The sequence below is a fragment of the Callorhinchus milii genome, unplaced genomic scaffold (assembly GCF_018977255.1).
Source record: "Callorhinchus milii isolate IMCB2004 unplaced genomic scaffold, IMCB_Cmil_1.0 Scaffold2, whole genome shotgun sequence".
In the NCBI taxonomy this organism is placed as follows: Eukaryota; Metazoa; Chordata; class Chondrichthyes; order Chimaeriformes; family Callorhinchidae; genus Callorhinchus; species Callorhinchus milii.
Window position 1 is genome coordinate 85,249,413 of NW_024704743.1, and position 23,095 is coordinate 85,272,507.

General features: G+C 40.0%; 1 protein-coding gene across 1 annotated transcript in view; it reads left to right on the forward strand.

Annotated features, from left to right (window-relative positions):
- Window positions 1-23,095, forward strand: part of ctdp1 (CTD (carboxy-terminal domain, RNA polymerase II, polypeptide A) phosphatase, subunit 1) — a 178,576-nt gene extending 155,481 nt beyond the window's left edge. The window contains exon 13 of the mRNA XM_007900578.2: window positions 21,165-23,095. Within this exon, the coding sequence (XP_007898769.2) occupies window positions 21,165-21,300 (136 nt within the window). The 3' untranslated portion in view covers window positions 21,301-23,095. The remainder of the gene's footprint in view (window positions 1-21,164) is intronic.

The window sequence follows — 23,095 nt, forward strand, 5'->3', positions numbered from 1 at the left end:
GTATTCAACTTCAACAACATTTTAAGGAAAGGCTTTAAGGATACATTTTTAACTGTAATGTCTATACCATTCCTTAATTAACATTGGCGAGATCTAAGGAACGGAATGTGGTTAGAAATACCGCAATATTGCCCTCCCATTGGAATACTGGTAGTTACACTGCATTCAGTATGTATTATGTATTGTTGCCTCCAAGAACACTTACAATTGTCCTGAGATGGGTCTTCCTCCCAGCTCTGGAGTTGACAGTGCCTGAGATTGGTGCACCAGAAGCCATTATTTTGCTTTTGTGGCCATGGGTGGGTTAGAGGGGCTGGGCCGTGCCTGAGGTTTGGGGTTTTCTGGGCTGTTGGGACCTTGCCCAGAGATCAGGGAAGCTCCTCAACCAAATATTGAAGTAACTGTTCAACTTGAAAATAACTGTTTGAAGTGGCTCCAAGATAAAATGCAGGACAAACACTCTTATTAATCTAATGGATTCTTGATCATTGCATGACTTGTAGCAATGTTAATCGGTAAACAAATATCTCTATCATTTTGTATCAGATAAGCTGATATTGCCCTAGTAGCATCCAAAACCCTTAATAAAGGAGAAACTAAAGTATCAAAACACTTATTTATCATAATAATAATCCTTGTTCTTGATATAGCACTTATAATAATAATCCTTGCATTTGATATAGCGCCTTTTCATGACCTCAAATATCTACCTACCCCCCCCCCCCCCCTCCCCCCCCCCCCCCCCCCCCCCCCCCCCCTCCCCCCCCTCCCCCCCCCCCCCCCCCCCCCCCCCCCCCTCCCCCCCGCCCCCCCCCCCCCCCCCCCCCCCCCCCCCCCCCCCCCCCCCCCCCCCCCCCCCCCCCCCCCCCCCCCCCCCCCCCCCCCCCCCCCCCCATCCCCTGCCGTCATGACCCACGTCAGCGCCTTACTTCTGAGTGACCTTAAAGAATTTGTTGTTGTAATCAAAGCGCTTCACAGATATACTGTAAAGTGAGTTGACTATGTTTTGTGGGCAAAACGAGACAGCCAATTGCGCACAGCAGTGTCCCACAAACAGTTGTGACTTGAGTGATCAATTTTTTTTTAAAGGGATTATTACCCTTCTAGTGTCAAGTGGTGTCAATCTAGATGTCAAAACATCTCAAAAATGCTGCAGAGGTAATTACTGTCAAGTGTAGTGAATATTTATTTTGTAATCAAACCCCACAGCCAATTGCGCACAGCAGTGTCCAACAAACAATCGTGGATTAAAAATGACCAATTTATTATTCTTTTTTGTTTTGGAGGGATTATTATCGAGAGGATACGGACAAAAGTTTTCAGAAGAGCAAAAATCCAAAAATCCAAACCTTGAATTGTAAAATTTGGGTAACTTTCTCTTTTGTGAAATATTTTAAAGTTCTGGATTTGTGCCTGTTACCTTCATTGTTCGGCTGCTTGTGTTATTTGTCTATTGTAGACAATTTGTTATTGTTTTTTGTTTGGGAGGGATTATTATTAGGTGTGTGGAGTAAGGAAACTTGCCCAAAGTTTCGCCCTCTGCCTGGAATGGAACCTAGGAGTCTCGCTTGCAAGGCGAGTTCTCTAACCAGTGAGCTATAGGACTCCACATTGTCTATTCTCCATAGTTTCAAAAATAAAGAACCCTTTTAAGGCAGCCTTCTTTTGCATTGAATACTTTAAAAACAAACTGCAGTAATTTTCCCCAACAAACAGAACTAGGGCAAAAGAAAAATTGGGTTACTTTGAGAATTAATTTAGCAGCCTTTTAATAATGAATGAATATGTTTCCTTATAGTTAGACACAGTGATGGATTCCAATAATGCGTCTCCTTTTAGATTAGCCGGTACGCTGAGCAGCAAGTGAGCTGTTGCAACAGGAAATTATGGTCGATTAAATAGTACATTTAGAAGGATTGGAAATGGAGGACTGTAAACTTTATTGCAAACATTTGGACCAACATATTTTGTTTGCATTCCACAAATCCAGCCCGAAAAAATCTAAATAGAGTGGAGCCCCATTATAAGGAAGTATTTGTGATCGAGGGCGAGAGTGGATTTGGCTGATTATGTGCACAGCCGATTGGTTTTCTTCATTGCTGGCCGGTTCCTGCTCAAGAAGAAAAAACGGTTGACTTCCAGTTCATCGGGTCACCATTAACCATTACATCCTATTTTCTATGTATGCACAAAGCAGGAAGTGACGTTGTCTGTGCTACAATCAAACAACAGTTGGTCATTTTTATTGTGCTGGAAGCTAAAAATGAATGGCCTACGTATTTTACAAAATAATTTCTTAATAACCTAAAGTCAGCCCTTTTAGTGAGAAAAGCTGGGTGACACGAGAAGTGAGCAGTTGTGAACAGGGTCCAAAGTGCAATCGCTTTGTAAGTGAATTCACCCTATAGTGAAGCACATTACAACATGGCTGTACTGTAATTGTTTATTCATCTATCTCAGTGTTGTTTGGCTGATGTTGCTGGTGTAAATAAGCCACCGTGTTTGCTCCCTTAACAGGATCAACTTCATTCTAATTAATCTCATTCTGTAAAGTGCTTCACGATATTTCTTTATAGAAAAGGCACTCGATAAGTGTAAGTTATTGTCAAATTTGACTAATATCCATGACTTGTTCTGCCTTCCCCCAAATCCCCCAAATATTGCCCGGCTCCACCAATACCTCACCCCTCAGGCTCCCACTCCAGCCCCGGCAGTTGGGCTATCAGCCTTTCGACCCCCTGTTTTAAATGCAGGAATTCTTCTTCTTTAATGTCCACCTGAACAGGCAGACTGGACTTTGGTTTAACATCTCAGCTAAAGGACGACACCTCCATTTATTCAGCACTTCCACAGTCCAGAATTAGAGTGCCAAGACCATCCCAGAGCCCCTCATCTCAAACCCTCCCTTGCCTTCTTCAAGGACCATCTCAAGTCCTTCCTCTTTGACCGAGTCTTTAGTCACCCTCCCACCTCCACCCCTCCCTGCATGCACACATAAACACACCAAAAATTGCTTTTAAGTTAGCTTTTCTTCTCTGCGCAGTTTGCTATGCAAGTTCTACAGTACTGATGTGTGTAATGGCATGCTCCAGTGCTCACCGCGTGAAGGGCACTGTACAAATGCAAGTTGTTAGTGTTTGTTCACTTAAATCTGCTGCTATCAAATCTCTTATCAGATTCAGCAGCTTGTATTTTATTTTTAAGAGGGATAATTTGTTGCTGCACTGATGGTATGAATCTGACAACATGATCTCTCAAGATAAAAACAAACATGCATGGATGGATCTTTGTCAAGTTGGAACAAACTATTCGAACCATAAAATTGATGCTCAGGTCTTTAAAGAAGCTGCATTGGTTTTAAACATAGTTCTTGTGTCAGATTAGTTAGCAGTTTGTTTCTAAGTGATCTCATTTTTGCTTTGGCTGCACTTTGTTATTTTGTGAAATGATAGATGTCAGCTTGGCCCAGAAAGTTGTAGGTTTAAGCCCCAAATTGGCATTCTATTGCTGGACTGGGAGGATTGCTGAATTAATGGAGGAGTCGTTCTTTAGATGAGATGTTCAACCAAGGTTCTATCTGCCTGTTCAGGTGGACATTAAAGAAGAAGAATCTTTGCATTTGAAATAACGCCTTTCATGTTGGGAGGATGTCGCAAGCACTTCACAGAATTCCCTGTTAAAGTGTAGTGACTGTGTATTTTGAAGGCAAACAACTATGAAATCTCATGATGCTATTTGAAAAGAAAAGGATTTACCTCTGATGTCCTGGCCAACAATCCTCTAAATAAATTCTTCATTTCATGGGTGTTTGTGAGTCTTCACTGGTCCAAAATGATTGGCGCATTTGCCTTAAAAAAACAGTCACGACATTTGACAGTAATTACTGTGACACAATTTGAGTCATTATGAATTAATAATAACTCAAATTGTGTCACAGTAATTATTGTCAAGTGAGGCAAAGGTCTGAGTTCTTAATAATTATGAGATTTTCTATTCAAGAAATGTTTACATCAAGAAATGAGTAAACACTTAAACTTGATTTTATGTTTAAAGTGATTAGTATTAGATGAGTGTGGGGGGAGGGATTAGAAGTTTGTTTCCTTGCCAGAGTGCTGTAGTCTGTCACACAAGATAAAGTAAAGCAGCCTCTGTGGCTCCTGTCTGTAGTGCCATTGTGGTCAAGTTGGGTTCAATAATTCAATTTACTGTATAATATTAATGGTTGGATTCCTTTATGGAGGCGGTGTGGGGGGGATGGGGGGGTAAGCTTCATCCATAGTGATGTTTTCTGCTTCCTAATTTTATATAATAAACCACTATATCAAATGCCTAGATTATTATCATCTTTTAACAAATTTGCAGCAAATTCCCTTTGTCTAGACTTTAGCATATTGCGTTATTCCAGTTAATGTGCCTAGTTGAAGTAACACCTTTTTAAATGAAAATCTGGTGAAGTAGATAAAAGCCCTTCACTTACTCTTCTTTGACAAAATTTAGCTCACTATATTGTAAGTGTTATGTGGTATCTCCTAAATTAATTCTTTAACAAATATTGCTAGGATTTTTTCAGCTAAGAATTTAAACTTTCCATAAATTCAAATTGGTCTGATTAGACTATCACTGTAGCTTATATGATTCACTCAGACTCCAATTATTTGGATGAAGTTTTTTTCCCCAAATATTTCTCTTCTAACTTTCTCTTGTCCTGAAGACTTTGGATTCCTTTTTTTTTAACCTTCTGCGCTTCCCCTCCGGCACCTTACCCAAATGATCATTCGTTCCTGAGCTTTAACCAACTATGATTGCTGACTAGTCGTGGGGAAGGGGAGAGGAGATCACAGCCATATCCTCACCTCTCTCTGCCTCCATACACACTTTGCAGCTGCTTTGCGATCGGGAGCAGGGAACTCTCAGTCTCCCGCTGAGATTGAGAGATCACAGATAGACTGGTTTTAGCACCACCATAATTTAGTGCTTAAAGAATAGTATTCCACATTATGCTAATGAATAAAGTAATAAAACCCTTAAAACAAATGGAAATTGAAGGTTATTTGCAATGTGACTGTGTGTTTCTTTCTGTCAGTGTTTTTCTTTAACTTATCTTAACTGTAGAGGTTTCACATTGGAAACCTTGTATTGCAGCATTATTGTAGCATATCTTCATCCAAGGAAAAGTATATAAAGAAATTGGTACCAGATCTAACCAATATCCACAATGTGGAACATAATTGGTTTAGTGTTTCCCGTTACACAACAAGAGCCTGGCAATTTAACAGTGCCCAGCTAAAATGTACTAATCAGTATTTGACATTTTCAAGCCATACTGGGAAGCAATTTTACTTGCGGTAGTGGGTTGTGCTAACACATTCTTGATAAATTGGTCATCCAGTCTATTACTTTTGTTTGCATGAAGCTTTGGACTTCCAAGATTGATGGGAGGAAGCAGGTGGACTTCTGTGTAATGAAAATGCTTGTTATTTAGAAAAGAAGGTCAAATCAGCTGAAAATGTGTTTGTCGAAGAAAAAGTTGGTTTGCAGACACCTACAGAGGGCTTCAGGGCTTCAGCCCTGAAATAAAGAGAAGATTACCTCTATAGATTCTATTTTACTGGCATTCAATATTCCTCCTGTTTAGCTCCCGAAGCCAGAGGGAATATCAGTTCTGATCTCCAAGGCTCTGGGTTCCTCACCTCAATAATGCTTAATACAACTCCTCCATTTGAGTGTTCTTAATATTCAGTAACCTTTACCAGCCAAAGATTGACTGAAGCGTTCATACAAAACCCAAGTCTGAACAATTGTCGAATGGAAAATCAGATGTTGTTGTTGAAACGTGATGACAGCCAAGATCTCTAACGTATATTACTTTGTAAAATATATATATATATATCTGTAGTTAATTATACTGTTTTATGGGTCAAGGAGGCATTGAATTTGCTTTCTTTGCATTCTATTTTCACTTTCCTCCCCCTCTCCCCCATTGACCTGTCTCCTGTAAACCTTGACTCAGCAGCCGTCTGTTACTTTTCCAAGTGTCCATTTTACTCTGTGACCCCAGTGGGAGACTATGTGGTTTTAGCTGATTAAATTCCAACAGTACCCCAGCATACACTATGCGCACCCCAAGATTTGGCTCTTGCCAACCTGCGCATGATACTCTCTGGATTAGGAAAGCAGGGTGCATCCTTCCAGAGAAAGAGCATGGATTCTATGAATGCCATACATATGTAGAAATCTGTCTGGTTTGGATACTCTTAAGCATTTTTGATGGGTTTCTGCATGACAGACGCCGCCTGACCAAAAGGAAATATGTGGCCCCAGGCAGTGAGTTTGAACAGGCTGTTCGATTGTGAGAGCATGACAGTCAAACCCAATCCCGTTCTCTTCTAAGATTGCAACCTAAAAATTGTAGCAGTGTTTCATGCCATCGTATAAGTAGATAAAGGCGTTGAAGAGGACAGATGTGTGTGGGAATTGAGCAATTCGAGGGACCTTCCACAGGTGCTTACTAGTAATTGTTATGAACTTTTGGGCAGCTAGGTTATAATTGATTATTGAGAGGATACATTGGGACGTGTGTTACTCTTTAGAGAAATCACGTACAGTGTTCCTGGTGCAAGCAAAGATGATGTGGCGCAAAAGATTCATTAGCATTTCGCCCACAATATATATAGTCAGCTCACTTTACATTGTGTTCTGTGAGGCGCTTTGAGACGTCTCGAAGACGTGATAAGGCGCTATATCAAATGCAAGTATTATTATTTTATATATATTATATTATTTCACTAATTACCACTAACTTGAAGAACAAAGGAAGAAAAGATGAAAGGAGGCCAGCTTGTGTGTTTTGGTCACTGCTAGTCCATATATGTAACTAAATGGTCAATAAATAACAACAACAAATTGCATTTATATCAGTGCCTTTCATGTCGGGAGGATGTACCAAGGCGCTGGACATTGAAGGATTTGCACGCGAGCTGGAATCAAGGGGTGGAGGGCAAGAGCAGGTGGGGGTGAGGTGGGAAGATAAACGAAGGCATCGCCGAAGAAAGTCTTGAGAATGCCTTAAAAGAGGCAAAGGAGGGGGCAAGGCGGAGGAGCTCCGAGTTCTGAATGATCTGCAGCTTGTGAAGGGAATAGTTGGGAATTTCAGCGAGCAGGTAGTTAACATAGTCCCTGCTCGCCTAAAATAATTTGTTTCTGTACAAAAGAAAGTGGTCAAATAGATAAGCATATGGCTGCTTCAAAAAGGGAAATGATCTGATGATGGGCAGAAAAACTATATTAGAAAACAATTTGTCTCAATGATCATGTATGTTACTGTCATTCCACAACTCTCCTGATCCCCTTTGGGAGTTTGCAGCCGGTTATTCCTTTGTCCTCATGTGACATTCCTCACTCCTATTCTGCGTGCTGTATTCAAGTGATGCAGCCAGCAACATTAAAGAGAAGCCTGTCCCTTTAAGAGATACTTTTATAAATGATGACTTTCTCGTAAGTAGGAATAATTTACCTTTCTTGCAGTGATTTGCTAGTCTGCTCAGAAGGCAATTGTCTCCTGAGCAATTTACCATAACATCCTTATCTCTGCAAAGATTCACTGCTTCATTTTTTTACACAGAATTGCCACGCGACTCTATAATCGTTGCTCAGTAGAATTTGTGAAGTGCTCAACGTGTTTTTTATAGCTACACCACACACCAGTGCTTTTGTTCCTTGCAGGAGCTCAGCACAGGCACTATTTATTTCTAGCATGTAATTTCTTGCAATGATGCTCGATCACAATTTTGTTTTGTCTCCAAGATTGTTTTTTACGTGTTATCTTATTTCCAAGTAACAGGTTGCCAAGTAGCGTCCAGTGCCCCCACTAAAGAAGTACTTGTGATTCTTCTTGTTTCTTCTAAGCAATTCCATGACTTGCTTTAATGTTTTAGTGTTTTACTCTGATCCAGTGGAGCACTCTCAGCATTGGACCTTCCCCCTACATTAGCACCTCAGGGGTCCTGCCACAATGCTTACCCATTGTCATGCATTTCCACCTACATTTGCCTTATTGCTTGTGTTCCAGCCTAGCCCTGTTGACCGGACTGGCCCCTTAGATTGATTCCTTACAGTACCTGCCTGGTTGCTCGTGCAGAGACTCACCAGCTCCCGGTGCCCAGTTACTGAATGCTATTGGCAAAGGCCTGGGAGCAGCTAGACATCTGAAGCCTTTACATAGAAGATTGTAGTCTACGAAAGCAACACCTTGCATTTGCATCATGGCTCTCCATACAAAAATACCTCAGTGTTTGCGAACTGCAATGGTGGCCATTAAACTGGGAAATAAGAGATTTAAAGATGTTGAACAAATTTTGATCGTGTTTTAAGAAGCTTTTGAAGCCACGGAGGGGAAGCAAGAAAATGTGGTTTTATAAGAGAGTTCCAAAGGAGGGTGTGGGGGCAACGGTGGCTGAAGACTTGGGTACCAATGAAGAAGTGAAGGGAGGAGAAAGCTAGCAATTGACTAGATTCAGACGAGCAGAGGACACAAACTGGAGAGCATTGTATCGTAAAGATCTAAAGCACAAAAAAATATAAATAATCTGAAGAAGAAAAATAAATGCAACATTTCTTTAACAATTTACAAACTTCTCTGCAAACCTCACCATCAGACAGTGAATGGCAGCTGCTATTGTTAAGTGGTGGAGATAGCATCACTTTGGAATCTAATAGACGCTGATAAAGTCTGAGTGCCATTGGATTGCAAATGGTTTCAAAGCAAAATGTTGATAATATTCCATCTCTAAACAACATTCAGAGATGGAAGAACAACAAGGCAAATTGTTGTAAATAACTTTATGAAATAAAGGAGCAGGAAGCTCAACAAAGTAGGAGAAAATTATAAATAATTGCAACAGGATAGCACAATAATAGTCGGTTACATGTAGTTTCAGAAATTATGTTACTATGCACTGCTTTCAGATTTCTCAATACCAATGTGCAGAATGTCCTGTAGTGTGTCCATTTACAGGAACACAATTTTAACTTCTCAAAATTAAATCAGATGCACTTTACTGATGTTCATAATGTTTTTCAAAATGCAACCTTGTTCTTGATTTATTTAAATTTATTGTCAAATAAAAAAGAATCGTCATTATAGCATGTGCTATGCGCCAATCAGAAATAAGTTGTGAGATAGTGCTTTTTTATTGCACTGCAATTTTTAAGCAATTCAAAAAATTCTGTTCTTACTAAAAATCTTACCGCACGCTTTGTTAAAAAAGAGGCCAAAACAGTGCAGTGGACCCAAATCTTGAGTTGCGCTTTCAGAGATTCAGGGAATGTTAGTAAAGTGTGATTGTTATTAGTAAAGTAGGCTGTCTGCTTTAGTAAACCGGGCACCTCATTATTCAGGACAACGGTCATTGATTTCGGCCGCTACAGCTCCCTCCTCCGGTACAAACAGTACAGACACCCCCCCCCCACCCTTCCCCACTCCCGCTACTAACCTGTACAGTGCACAGTGCGCTAGATCTCAGGCTTCTCGTTCTGTTTCCTCAACGCTGCTAATGTGGGTGGAATAGGCTCCGGTCGTGCATGCGCGGTGCGGGGAGTGTTGGGATCGCGGAAGAGGCACAAGCGGAAAATCGACTTCGCCCAGTGCCCGCGGTCTAATCTGAGCTCCTGCCGCCAATTCATGGTAAGTGCTGTAAACATCCCACCCCGGAAAGAGTTGTCCTTATGTGATAGTGTAGACTTAATCAAAAACAGTGAGAGCAAAAGTCATAGACAGTTAGCTGTGATCGATGACATTGGCAGAACACAAGTTGGATGCATTCTCAAAAGCTTGGCTGAATACATGACAGCTTCTGTTTTAAATGTGACAATGCCTTTATTTTAATGAGATTGCAAAGTACGGTTGTTGAATGTTCATCACTCTTGTCCATTACCCGTACCCTCAACATTACATCAGTGACCTGAATCAGTAATCAGGTCTCCTCACTAAGTAGGTCACTTTTGCCCAGTCCCTTGAGTGACTGGATTACTGAGGTTCTACTGTATATCTAGGCAAAAAGACACAGTGTTAATCAGCTTGTTTAGAAACATTGTTCAAACCTAAAGAATAACATTGCACAATATATATGTATAGCACCGGACTTTACTATGCTTGAGATTTAAAGAACAGTATTGTTTTTTTCCCTATATTGAACAAGGATTTAATAAACCTTTTGAGAATGGAAATACTTATACTCTCAGCAATTATTGTGGCTTTTTTTAAAAAAAGTCAGTTTCTTCTAAAATGTGACAAGTTATTACTATGAAGTCATTTCTCGGGGAATTGTAAAAATGAAAGTATAATTTGGCAATAGCACTGCCTTAATATTTACCCTATATGGATTTCTTCTCAGGGAACCTCTATAGAATTAAACAAAAATGAAATGTCCCTAACTGTTTAGTATTTTGATTGGATTTGAATTAGGAGCCATTGAGAACCTCTTGAAAAGGTTTATCTCAGAAAAGCACACCAAGGTCTACGAATAATATTTGAATCAAATATGCGGAAACCTGATTAAAGTCGAGGTGCATTTATTTGCTTGCTTTGAATTTGCTAAGTCAGCACAGCCGTAGGCTCATAGAACTTTCATTGCGGTAGATTACTCTGCTGCTGACCCTTTACATTGCTGAGTTGGTCTCTTTGTAAGGAGAGTGAGAAATCAATTCAAAATAGGGTTTTCTCAAAAAAGCCTCCGGGAAAACTGTCTATTTTACATTACAAGTTACCTCCAGAAGCAGTCTCATTATACAAGAGCAACATTAATGACTCACTTAATGGAATGCAATCATTTCAGTGCATTATTGTCACTTCAGAAGTGATTGCTCCTCACTGATTTCTTATTTCCAGCAGATTACTGCAAACCTGAAGATCTGCCAGGTGGAAAGAACATTTTAGAAATAACAGACATGAGTTATAGTTAAAGAATATAACTTGTTCTAAATAAATACATCACCTTTAAATAAAAATAGATATGGTTCCATATATTTAAATGGGTTTGCATTTGCGTGACTCTCCTGATCACAAAGGTACAACAAATAACAACGACAAAAATTACATTTGTATAGCGCCTTTCACGTCGGGAGGACATCCCAAGACGCTGGACAGACAGAATTATGGACCTGAGCTGGGGATCAGGTAGGGGGAGGGTGGAGGGCAGGGGTGGAAGCAGGGAGATCGAAGACATGGTCGAAGAGGAGGGTCTTGAAGGTGGCAAGGGAGGGGTCGAGACGGAAGGAGTGACAGATGGAGTTCCAGAGGGTGGGTGCAGAATGGCGAAAGGCCCACTCGCCAATAGTGGGGCAAGCGAGGCCTGGGACGTGAAGCAGGGCGGAGCCCGCTGAGCGGAGGGAGCGAACATGGTGGTAGGGGGTTAGGAGGTTGGAGAGGTGGGGGGGAGCAAGACAGTGGAGGGCTTTGAAGGTGAGGACCAGGATCGTGAACTGTATCCTCTGTGTGATGGGAAGCCAGTGGAGTCGGGTGAGGATGAGGGTAATAGGGTCACGGAGCCTGATGCGGGAGAGGACATGGGTTGCAGAGTTCTGGATGATCTGCAGCCTGTGGAAGGAGGAGTTGGGGAGGCCGACATGCAGTGAGTTTGTAAAGTCGAGACCTCGATGTAATGAAGGCGTGTATGAGGGTTTCGGCGGCCTGCGCTGTGAGACAGTATCGGGCAATGTTGTGGAGGTGGGGGAAGGCAGAACGGCTCATGGCGCAGGTGGGGTAGAAAGGATAGTTGAGGGTCAAACAAGACCCCCCCAAGGTTCCGGACTGGCTTAGCAAGGTGGAGTGTGCAACCATGGAAGTTGATGCTGTCAGCGCCTGAGGTGAGAAGGTGCTGACGGGAGCCAATCATGAGAGCTTCGGTCTTAAGAATACACTCATAAGAATGCAATCCCCCAACTTCCCTGAAGTTGACAGCCCTGAGCATGGCAGAGAAAATGGAGAGTACTCTGGCAACCAAACTTAGTGGTTGGGTATCCTGTGTCAGGAGGGCGGCCGGTGTGGACCCAGAGGTTAAGTTGGCAGGGAGGCGATTTCAAGGGGGATTTTTACTATAATGTGTAGTGATCTTATTTGTAGGCGAACACATTGGATGCACGTGAAATAAATATTAAGATGACAGCATTTCAAATGATTGAACAGTCTTTCATTTTTTTTCTGTTTCCCTTAATAATTCTGTTCAACGAGTAAGCTTATTTGTAGTTAATATAAGAACACATGTAAAGCATGGAGTTATAAAAGGTTGTTCCCTCCATGGCTCATGCATGAGCACCCTATTATTGCTACTCCAGTGGCTCCATTAAATGTAACTTAATTCACTAAATTTAAGAGGTTTGATTCTCCTAAGATTGCCAATTTTATGGAGCTGTCCTCATTTTACGGCTGAGGACATTTTACTCTCTGGTCGTTGATAAACATGTGATCTTTGGGGAAATATCGTAAGATAAACTCAAGGTGCTAAGGTTTGTAAATGTATCGCCCTTAAGAGAATTCACCTCTAAGTTTCCTATACTCCTTTTGTAATACTGTGGTAAGTCAGCAAGGCTCATGCCCTATTATTTGATGTTCATCGTCAGCAGTTGTTAGTTCAACACCCTTTAAATAATTGACACCAACCGAACAATTTCACAGCATACCAGCTCCTTATAAATGCCACCTTGTGTGTGTAAAACAAATCTAAGCCCAAGGCTGACTCTAGCCTTAGTAAGATTTATGTTGATGTTCTGGAGTTCAATGTTCAGTGACAGTGTTAAATATTCTGGTTGCATCAACTTTATCTTTACCTTTCATTATTCTGAAAATGAAAATAATAACCCCAGCATTTCATATAGTGCCATATTGAATCATTGAAAAGTTTTAAAGCACTTCACTGGATATTCCTACTCTGGTGCACAAGGGCCAAACACAAAGATCTTCGACGTAGAGTAATTAATTTGTGTGTTAATCTGACGGATTTTTCTGTTTTTTTTATTGCAGTTGTTCATTAATAACAATAATAATCCTTGCATTCCATACAGTCCTTATCACGTCTTCTAGATATCTCAAAGCACTTCACGGAATACGCTGTACATTTTGTGGGCGAAACGTGGCAGCCAATTGCGCACAGCAGTGTCCCACAGACAGTCGTGGATTGAAATGACCAATTTTTTTTTGAAGGAATTATTTCCCCTGGAAAAGCGATCCGTCAATCAACTAACAACCGGGTTCCTACTTACTGCTAGGTAAACAGGCAGGTGGTGTAAGGAAACTTGCTCAACATTTCGCCCTGCCAGGAATCGAACCCAGATCTCTCACTTGCGAGGCGAGTGCTCTAACCATTGAGCTTGAGGACTCACCCAATACAGAGTAATGCATTGAAATCTATAAAACAAAACCACTCAGGAACTTATTTTAATATTGGTGGTTATTTGCAGGGGAGGAATATTGTAAATAATTTTTAGTTAAAACACACCCTAATGATATTTAAAATGCATTGCACTGATGAAAGCAATGCGTTGATCGAAGTGATGGCTTTTACAGCTGTGTTATACCTGCAAATCATATTTAGCATAACCTGCCCGTTGTTTTTGATTGCACAAAATGAAAGTTCCAGAAATATGAATTGCACAGTAAGGATTATATGAAGAACAATCCTTCTGTGAGCAATGAGTCTTAGTATTTAAAGATTGGAGGAGACTGCTGGGAAGCAGACATACTTTGGATATTCTTTCTTGCCAGCCAATTATGTTTCATCACATTTGCCTAGCAGAGCAATTGCATAAAGAAAAGCACAATGGGGATTTTGTTTGGCTGAGGTTTGATTTGCAGAATGCCTTCAGTCATAGTGTGCGCATTCACTTATCTGTTGTAAAAAACTGCATGTGATTGAATTCAAAAAAGCTTTTTTCAACTTTTCAAATCCTTTCATTAGACAGGTGGTATATGTAGCCACCATTGTTCAATGCTTATTTAAACAGTTGAACTTTACAGCGGAAATCAAGGATTGTTTAGTGGTTATTGGTTGAAGGTATACACTGCAGGATAAAACTGAACCGAGGCTTCTCAAGCAATTAGAGCCTTACAAACATCCGAATCGTAGTTCATTCGCCCACAAATATACAATCAATACACTTTACAGTCTATTCTGTGAAGCACTTTGAGACGTCGAGAAGATGTGAAAAACACTATATCAAATGTAAGGATTATTATTATTAGCGAGAATATTCTGAGGAATTCACAGTCATTGTAATAATTATTGATGCTGCTCTGATCAACTCCTTGAAAGCTTGTTCAAAGACCATTCTGGGGTAGCTTGCAGTTGTTGGTGTCTGAAGTTCAAAGTCTCTCTGTTTACTCTGCGGGATAGAGTGAACTGAGGCAAATATTTATTGCTTCCAGCTTCCCCTCCCTTCAATAACGCACCAAGATTGGGAACTCATTGCGTAGGGAATTACAGCAGTCAGCCTGTGACCCAACACTTCACAGCATGTCCCACCTGATTGGCAAGTTCCATATTTAATTCCTTTATGTTCTCCCCCCAGGGAGAGGATGGTTTGGAGCCGATTACTATCAATTAATTCATATTGTAAGCCCTCGTGGTCTATCCAAAACTACTGGGTTGATGATAAACGAGAGAAAGCACAAAGTAGAACTGTCAGCATATCCCACAGGTAGACAAGCTGTGAAGGGAGAAAGAGAGAAACGATACATTACAAAGAAGGATGGCGTTTTCATATTAATTTAAGAAGGACATTGTTACTGGTTCCTCACATTGGCAAGATTTGTACACCATAATATTGCATTTGACGTAGCAGCCTATCATGTTGAAATGTTTCAAAGTGCTTCACAGAGATTTCTGTAGAATAAATCATTTAGCTGTCCTAACTGCTTTGCGATCTGCTCGGCTGTTAACATGAGGAAACTGGATTAGTATGAAATGTACTTATACGTTATTACCTGTGCTGTTTGTTTAAATAGCGAACACTGCTTTGAAGGAGTTACTGAGCTTGGCAATCTGAGTAAACCTGAATGGTAGAAATAACAAGGTAACTGAAAGGGCTGAGGTTAATCAGTGACATGACTGCTGTTAGTTTAGCTGCCCCACACTGCACTGTCTCTAAACTAGCTCCCCTGTGGAGATTAGCAGCAGTCACTGAAAGCTAAACAATATCTGTTTTGTTTTTAAAAACTAAAATCAAAGAAAAGAATCAAAATCGATGTTTAATTCAACGATTTGAATTGTTTAATATTTTAAAAGGAGTCCTGATTTTGGAGGTCCCTGGTTATATTCACACTTTTTCAGCAGTATATGTCAGCAGATGTTGAAAATGTAATTTTGAATGTCTGTTAAATCATAGAAGGTGTTGTGCTTCATCCATATATTAGATCAAGGTAGAGCTTGGAAAGTCTACCGTTTGGTAATGTTACCACAGACCACTCACTTAGGTGCTCAATCAGCTTCAATGTGATATCAACCTCCGCTTGTTGTAGAATTAATTTTATTTTTGTTCCATGCGTTGAGTTATTTTATGGTCTGGATTTTGTTGTAGCATATTGGGTTAGATTCAATTATTTTTACTGTATCTTGTTAATCTTGTTTTTTTTCCTCTCAATACTTACAGTATATACCACTACTATTTTTTAACACACTCTGTTCCGTCTGCCATATCCTCACTTTTTATTTTCAAGTGTTTCAGCTGCAAACAAGATTTAGGAATTAATAAATAGGTGGGGGATCTATGGATTGCCTAATGGGTATCAATGTTCTGTATATTACCTATAACCTCAGGTCTGCATACCCTAGTGCTGTTCAGAGGTATTATTCACTGCTTCCTACAGGCCAGAGGTGACAGGTAATACACTGAACCTCACTATACAGACCAGAGGATACAGATAATTAATATACTGAATATTACAAGGCCATCATTGCACTCAAAAATAGCCTGCCGTCACGCACTATCATAGCTGTTGCAAGAATAATAGCCACTTTGGTGAGTTACCGTACCCTAGAAGAAGAAGTAGGGGAATATCCTTCTCACAGCAACAACAACAAAAACAACAAGATTACATTTGTATAGCGCCTTTCACGTCGGGAGGACATCCCAAGGCGCTGGACAGAGAATAGCATTTCAAATCACAAAGACCTGGATTTGGGTTTTCTGCAAAGCAGCAATGACAGAGGCAAGGAAACTTATCACTTATCCATCGATCCAACCAGAGAATTTAAGGTTCACTCTGCAATGAGTGCTTTAATTAACTATTCATTAATTATTGATTTTACCAGATCTGCTGGTTGCATAGCAACATGGCTGCAGTATATTTCTAATGTGGTATGAAAGTGAAATAGCATAGCAACCATCAGACAAAAGTCAGGCTCCTAAATCTCTCCAAATACCTTGAATATGAATGATTAGGAAACATTTGCCAGGGTAACAAACTGCAATGTTACTCAGAAGCAGTCAACTCATTCACCTCATTATTCTTTTTGGTTAAATTTAACTTAATTTCCGATATTCAGTTACTATGTCCTCATTCAACAACCACCATAATATTTATCTGAGGAATATCAGTCACTGGGAGCAGCGATTTTTCCCACTCAGTTTTTGTTAACCCTGCAAGCCAAAACCCTAACGGGTAGGGTGGTCTAGCTGGACAAGCAGTGGGGAAGCTTTACAGGTTGTGCTTTCAACGGCAAGCAATCCAGCTTTAGCTGGTTTGACTCCAGCAGTACCCGAACGCATACCCTGAGTCCCTAATCCTTCGCTCTTGCCAACTTGCGCCTAATACTCTTTGGATTTAAGAAGGAAGGTTACACCCTCCATTCCAGACACAGAACTTTCCATGTGTAGATGGCTTACATATGTGGAACTCTGGTTTTATCCTGTTAATCAACGATGATGGATTTCCACATTTGTCAGAGACTCAGCTGAGCAAAAAAATCTAAAGAATTAAAGTGCAATCATGTAGGCTCAACCTCAATGATTGTAACAAGATCTGAAGGAAAACCACAAAGAAAATGATCCACAAATGTGCTCGCCTGCATAAATCATGATGACAATTGCTGAATTAGGACACTAAAAGCAACATAAATGATTCATGGTGCATATTGTTTGCTCAAAGGTGCTTGAGGATTGATGATCCATAATCATAAATGCAATTTAAGCATTCAGAATCTGTTCTTAATATATTGATAGATTAACCCACTGGTGGACAATTGATTTGGTCGACCAACAAAATAAATGTTCTTGATTGAATATTTCTTGATTTACGCCATAAATCACAAAATATTAAATGAAGAAACATCAAGAAAAACCTGGAAGCATATTACCGATCAAACATAGACTTACCTAGACTAGTGCGAATGTTTGGAGGACCGGTTCTGACGGCTCTACGGGCCGGAACCTGCTCACAAGTCATATTTTGGCCGGCACTGGGTTAAGCAGTGAATAACACCTCTGGAAATCTGTCTTCAGTTTGATGTTAAAGATCCCATGACATTATTTGAATAGAAAAGGGAGTATCTCCCATTGTTCTGATTAACAATCCTCCAGATAAAATTTGTCATTCTCGTAATTACTGTTTGTGAAATGTTGCTGATTGCTGTGTTTCCTTGCAAAAGCAATCACTGCTTTTGACAATAAATACTCATGAGGGGTTTCAAAAGATTTCAGTGTGACAGGGAGCTACAACATGATTGTCTACAAGTCACTGCACTCTACAGTAAATCCTGTGAAGGACTTTGAGACGTTTTGACAAACTGATACAGCACTATGTCAATTACAAGGTTCATTGCTATTATAAAAATGCAAGTTCCTTCTTTTACTTGCTTATTCTAAGTATGATAAGCAGCAATCTTTCTACATAGAAAAGTCACAAAGAATCTGCTGCAGTTCACTGTACCAGGCAACTCCTGAGGAACATCTTCACCATCAACTGCAGAGTAGATTGAATGGAAGTCTGCGAGCACGAGGTGACTGTGTTCAGTGTGATTGAGACACTCACTACTGCTCTGATTAATGGGATTGAACAAATTCACACAGCATTTCAAGCTGCCTCCAGTTACCTTCAGCGATTGTGTGCATGTACCTTGATTCTTCTTTCAATTGTTAAGGCAAAGTGAATGAGACAAAATTATATCCTGGATCTGTTCAGCATTAACTTACCTGAGACACCTTAAAGTTCGGGAGCAAGACTCTTGCCAACTTGTGCCTAACATTTAGGTAAGCAGGATGCAGGGCAAGAGGGTGCATCCTATTCTAATAAACATTTCTGGAAGTTTCAAGTATAGGTGGGATGCATGGAATTCTGTTTAGTTTAGACACTCTTAAGCATGGTGATGGATTTCTGCATGTGTGAGAAACCAGAGTGTGTGTTGGGATGTTGCTGGAGTCTGACCACCAAAAACCACATAGCTGGCCATTGAGAGCACTGTCTCGAAAGCTTTCCCGCTGCTTGTCCAGTTAGGAACACTCTACCCATTAGAGCTTTGGTTTGCAGTGCCCTGGAGTACAGCAGATCCGCCTGGCTCGAGAACTGGACTAGCTGGACCTCCGGCGTGGTGAGGGGGAGCTCGATTCAGACATTCGGTTGACAAAACAAAGACCAAAAAGAGTTGCGGGCCTCATAGAGTTGTGGGCAACATGACTTTTGGAGAGCGTGTCTTGGGAGGTGGGAAGCGGGGAGTGCACAGCAAGCTAATCCAAGGAACCCGTCGATGTGCTACATCTCATTATATTATTAAATAAATAGAAGAGATGCATATTAATTTATGTTATTGCATCAAATTGCCCTCAATGTGTGTATGAAAAGTGGAATGCAAATGATTTTTCTACAAATCTGCAGTAATGTGATCAGCTAAAATAAATGCCACTTGGCACTGCATATGGATTCCTGGATGTTCTTTGAAAGGAGGGAAATGTTTAAATTATATTTGCAGAATCCATTATTCAATATAATGACTATTTGTGGGATTTACATAAGGTGTGAACACTTCACAGTTTGTTCTGGCAAATTAGATGCTGTGCATTAATTCCTCATTTGCAGTGACTGAGAGATCTCTGAGACACCAACAAACTACCTTATCGAGTGGTCATAGATGTCGGAATGGCTCATTTGGTAGCTCTCTCATTTCTGAGTTAGGAGATTATAATAATAATGATTCTTGCATTTGATATAGCGCCTTATCACATCTTCGAGGCGTCTCAAAGCGCTTCACAGAATATACTGTAAAGTGAATTGACTATACTTTGTGGGCAAAACGCGGCAGCCATTTCCATGCAGCAGTGTCTCACAAACAGTCGTGGATTGAAGTGACCCAATTTTATTTTTTTGAAGGAATTATTACCCCCGGAAAAGTGAACCGCAATTGACTAACAACCAGGTTCCTACTTACTGCTAGGTAAACTGGGGTGTGTGGAGTAAGGAAACTTGCCCAACATTTTGCCCTGCCGGGAATTGAACCACTGAGCTACAGACTCTACATTATTTATTTGAACCACACATCATAGTCATAACCACATTTGAGCTCATAGTTTATCTAGGCTGACAATCCAGTGCAATACTGGGGATGTGCTGCACTGTCAGAGGTAGCATCCTTCAAATGTTAAACCAAGGTCCCGTCTCCCTGCTCAGGTAGATGTCAAAGATCTTATGGCAATATTTTTTAAATAAGGGAGCTTCTCCCAGGTCCTGCCCAGATAAAATTGGTCAGAAAACAATTTATGTGGCAAAGGGTAAATTTTTCTGACAATTAAAGCTTCAAGAGAAGCCCACATTCAACCCCAGTGACACAAACTTCAGTGTATTGAGCTGTAACTGGTAATAAAATTCAGGCAAATATAAAAGTTACAATAGTAAAAATAGAAAAAGAATACCGAGAAAATGTCTAAAATTCTAAAGTGAGTGCAGAGGCTAAACTGTTTTGTCAGATATCAGAGTAGTTTTTGTGCTGTAATGTTGAAAATATTTTTTGACTTCACAGTCCACAAAATATTAAATTAAAATTAACTTGCCCAATGATTATAGAATTCCATGGAGTTTCTGCCTGTCAGAAGGTAAATAAGATTTTCTTTATGTAGAGTCTTATTCCGTCGATATATTTCCACAAATATTAGATTTGAACGAGCAAATTATCTGGAGCTTGTTGAGAGAAACTCCCTTCTATTTTCAAATGGTGTTATGGATTTGATGACATTCATCTGATGGACCATGGAGATGAACTACAGACCTCTGTGATTAACATCTCACCTCAAAGCAGTCACCTCTAAACAATGGGGTGCTCTGTGGGTTTTAGCTTTATCAACATTACCATATTAGCCAAACGATTCACTTCATGCTTGGTGAGTGGATTTAGCTTGTGTGGACTGGGAAAAATAATTAACAATGTGACAAAAATTTTCCTTTCACAAATTGAGTTTTGGACAGGTGGATGTCTGATACAAATGGAAAACTATCACTATGCTTATTTGTATTTAAACCAACAACCAATTTATTAACCCCAACAATGTTTATATTACACCTTTATGTCATAAATACAGTGGAGTCCTGTAGCTCAGTGGTTAGAGCACTCGCTTTGCAAGCGAGAGACCTGAGTTCAATTCCAGGCAGAGGGCGAAACCTTGGGCAAGTTTCCTTACTCCACACACCTAATAATAATCCCTCCAAAAACCCAAAACAATAATAAATTGGTCATTTTCAATCTACGACTGTTTGTGGGACATTGCGGTGCGCAATTGGCCACAAATATACAGTCAATTCACTTTACAGTGTGTTCTGTGAAGCGCTTTGGGACGTCCTCCCGACGTGAAAAGCGCTATATCAAATGTAAGGATTATTATTATTATTATTATTATAAGGACATCTGAAAGTGCTTCAAACAGCTGATTTAGCTGTGGGCGGGTATCTTGGGAGGGAAGATGGGAGTGGGCTCATAATACCCATGGAAGGGATCCATGTAAATCAGTAGAATGCTAGAAGGGTAAACAGAAGGGTATTTCTTTTCGATTTGGCTTTATACAAATGTAGATTTGGTGGTGTTTATGGAAAGGCAATGTGGGATTTTCGTTGCATTTCCCACACTGATACTTGTGACCTTGGTGGACAAGGTGCTTTTCCCTCCAATAATGGTTCTTATTTTCTGTGGTTCAAGGGGGCACAAACGGAAGCTGGAGGAAGATGAAGTCGGCAGTGATTCCAGCAAACTCTCCAGCAATGAGGACGACAGCAGTTCAGAAGCTGACGAAATGGCAGCAGCGCTTGAAGCAGAGCTGAATGATTTTATTTGATGCACATGTGGGATAACAATTTACTTAATGTAACAGATCTCAGACTTAACGTAACATCCTGGAATGTTGTAAGATTTGCCAATCTGTAGATTCACTATTGCCAGAATTAGTAACCTGATTACAAATGAACTAAAAGAATTATTCTTATGAGCATTGTTTTAACAACAGAATGGGAGTAAAATTCCCTTTTTTAAACAAAAGTTTTTTCTGGAATGTAGTAATATTACAGTAGATTGGTGTGCTATGCCAAAGAATGAGGATCGATAGCTGCAGTGATCTTACAGGACACTGCACAAATGCAGAAACTTTGTGATCTGTTAACATAAAGTAAATTCTTCATTCACCCTTTTATGAAGGGATGTTACTGTGGACTCAACCGGGAAAGATTTTTTTTTGCTCGGGGAGGGGGGTGGGTGCAGGGGAGGGGCTGCAATGATTTGATTAAATGAATAGTTTGTTGCATTTCATGGTTTTAAAACGTTGTGTTACAGACGAGTTGGGTTCTTCAGAAGAACATTGTGTAGATTTATATTTGGAACTTCTGTGTAACTGGGAATCTTAGCATAGTCTGATCTCCAGTGAGCTCTTTTTTCATCCATTTTCTCTTTCATGCAGAAAATAATGCTCAGATATTCCAGTTTAAGGATTTTATTTTTTTGTGTTTTGTTTTGCAGGACTGATGTAAAGTTTTTGTATATTCAATTTCATACACACTGAAATTTTCTTTCATTAAATAAAGATTTAAAAATTATTTTGTAAATGTTGTGCAGGTAGATTTCCTTCCTGGTGCTACGAGGCTGACTTGATGTACTTCCTTTTTACAATGTCTATGATGCATTATTATTTCCAGGTGTGCTATGCCACATTTAGCTCTGACTCTGAGGTTTTCACATTCTTCTTTAAATATCTATTCTTGCTACTTCTTGCTGCTTCAGGACTGAAATTCAATAAGCATAAACTCCCACAGCCCAGTGCAAGGAATCATTTGTAAATCAGGCTTTCTTGTTGCAAGCATTCTCACTGTTTACACTGCAGTTTTGCACACTTCTTGCTCTCTTCCATCGATTTCACTCATATTTCAGATTTTTTTCACTTTATTACTGTTCTCATTATTTTTGCAAAGTTGGTGTGTTTTTAAACCTGAAGCATTGATTGCGTTACAATTTAATCAGGTAACCTCTCACTGAGCTTTATTTAAGTTAATCGAACCTTATATTGGCAGAGAGCCAGATTCCACTTAGAGATCAGGAACTATGGCCGACTACGTCAAGAAACATTTTATGCCAAATGGATCTTGATCTTGACTGTAATTATCCTACCAATACTGTCACACTGCTCTAATTATACCACTTGGGAACTCAGAGAGTAGTTGTGTTTTCAAATGTCAAAAATGTTTAGCATTTCCAATTTGGAATCTATTCTATATTGTTTATTTACTCTAATATAGTCAATATTAGTAGCAGTGTATTTACCTCTATTTGTTCACTCTGTTTTATTTTGCAGTCTCATTAAAGTTGCCCCACAAGCATGCTATCTCCAGTTCACGCAATTTAATTGTCAGCTAAGAGGAAAAGTGAGCCTTTTATTTTTTAATAGACTTGGTTAAACATGAAATTGTGGTACACATTACTTTGGGCTTCAGTATGTCAAAGGACACAGTCCGCTTGTCAGATCTCATTCTATTGGGTATCAATAGTCTTATCTTGGTAATAACCAAATAAAGGAACAAATTTATTGTATATTGGTAATGAATACAAAATGTCTAAAATTGCATAAATTACATAACTTCCTTGTC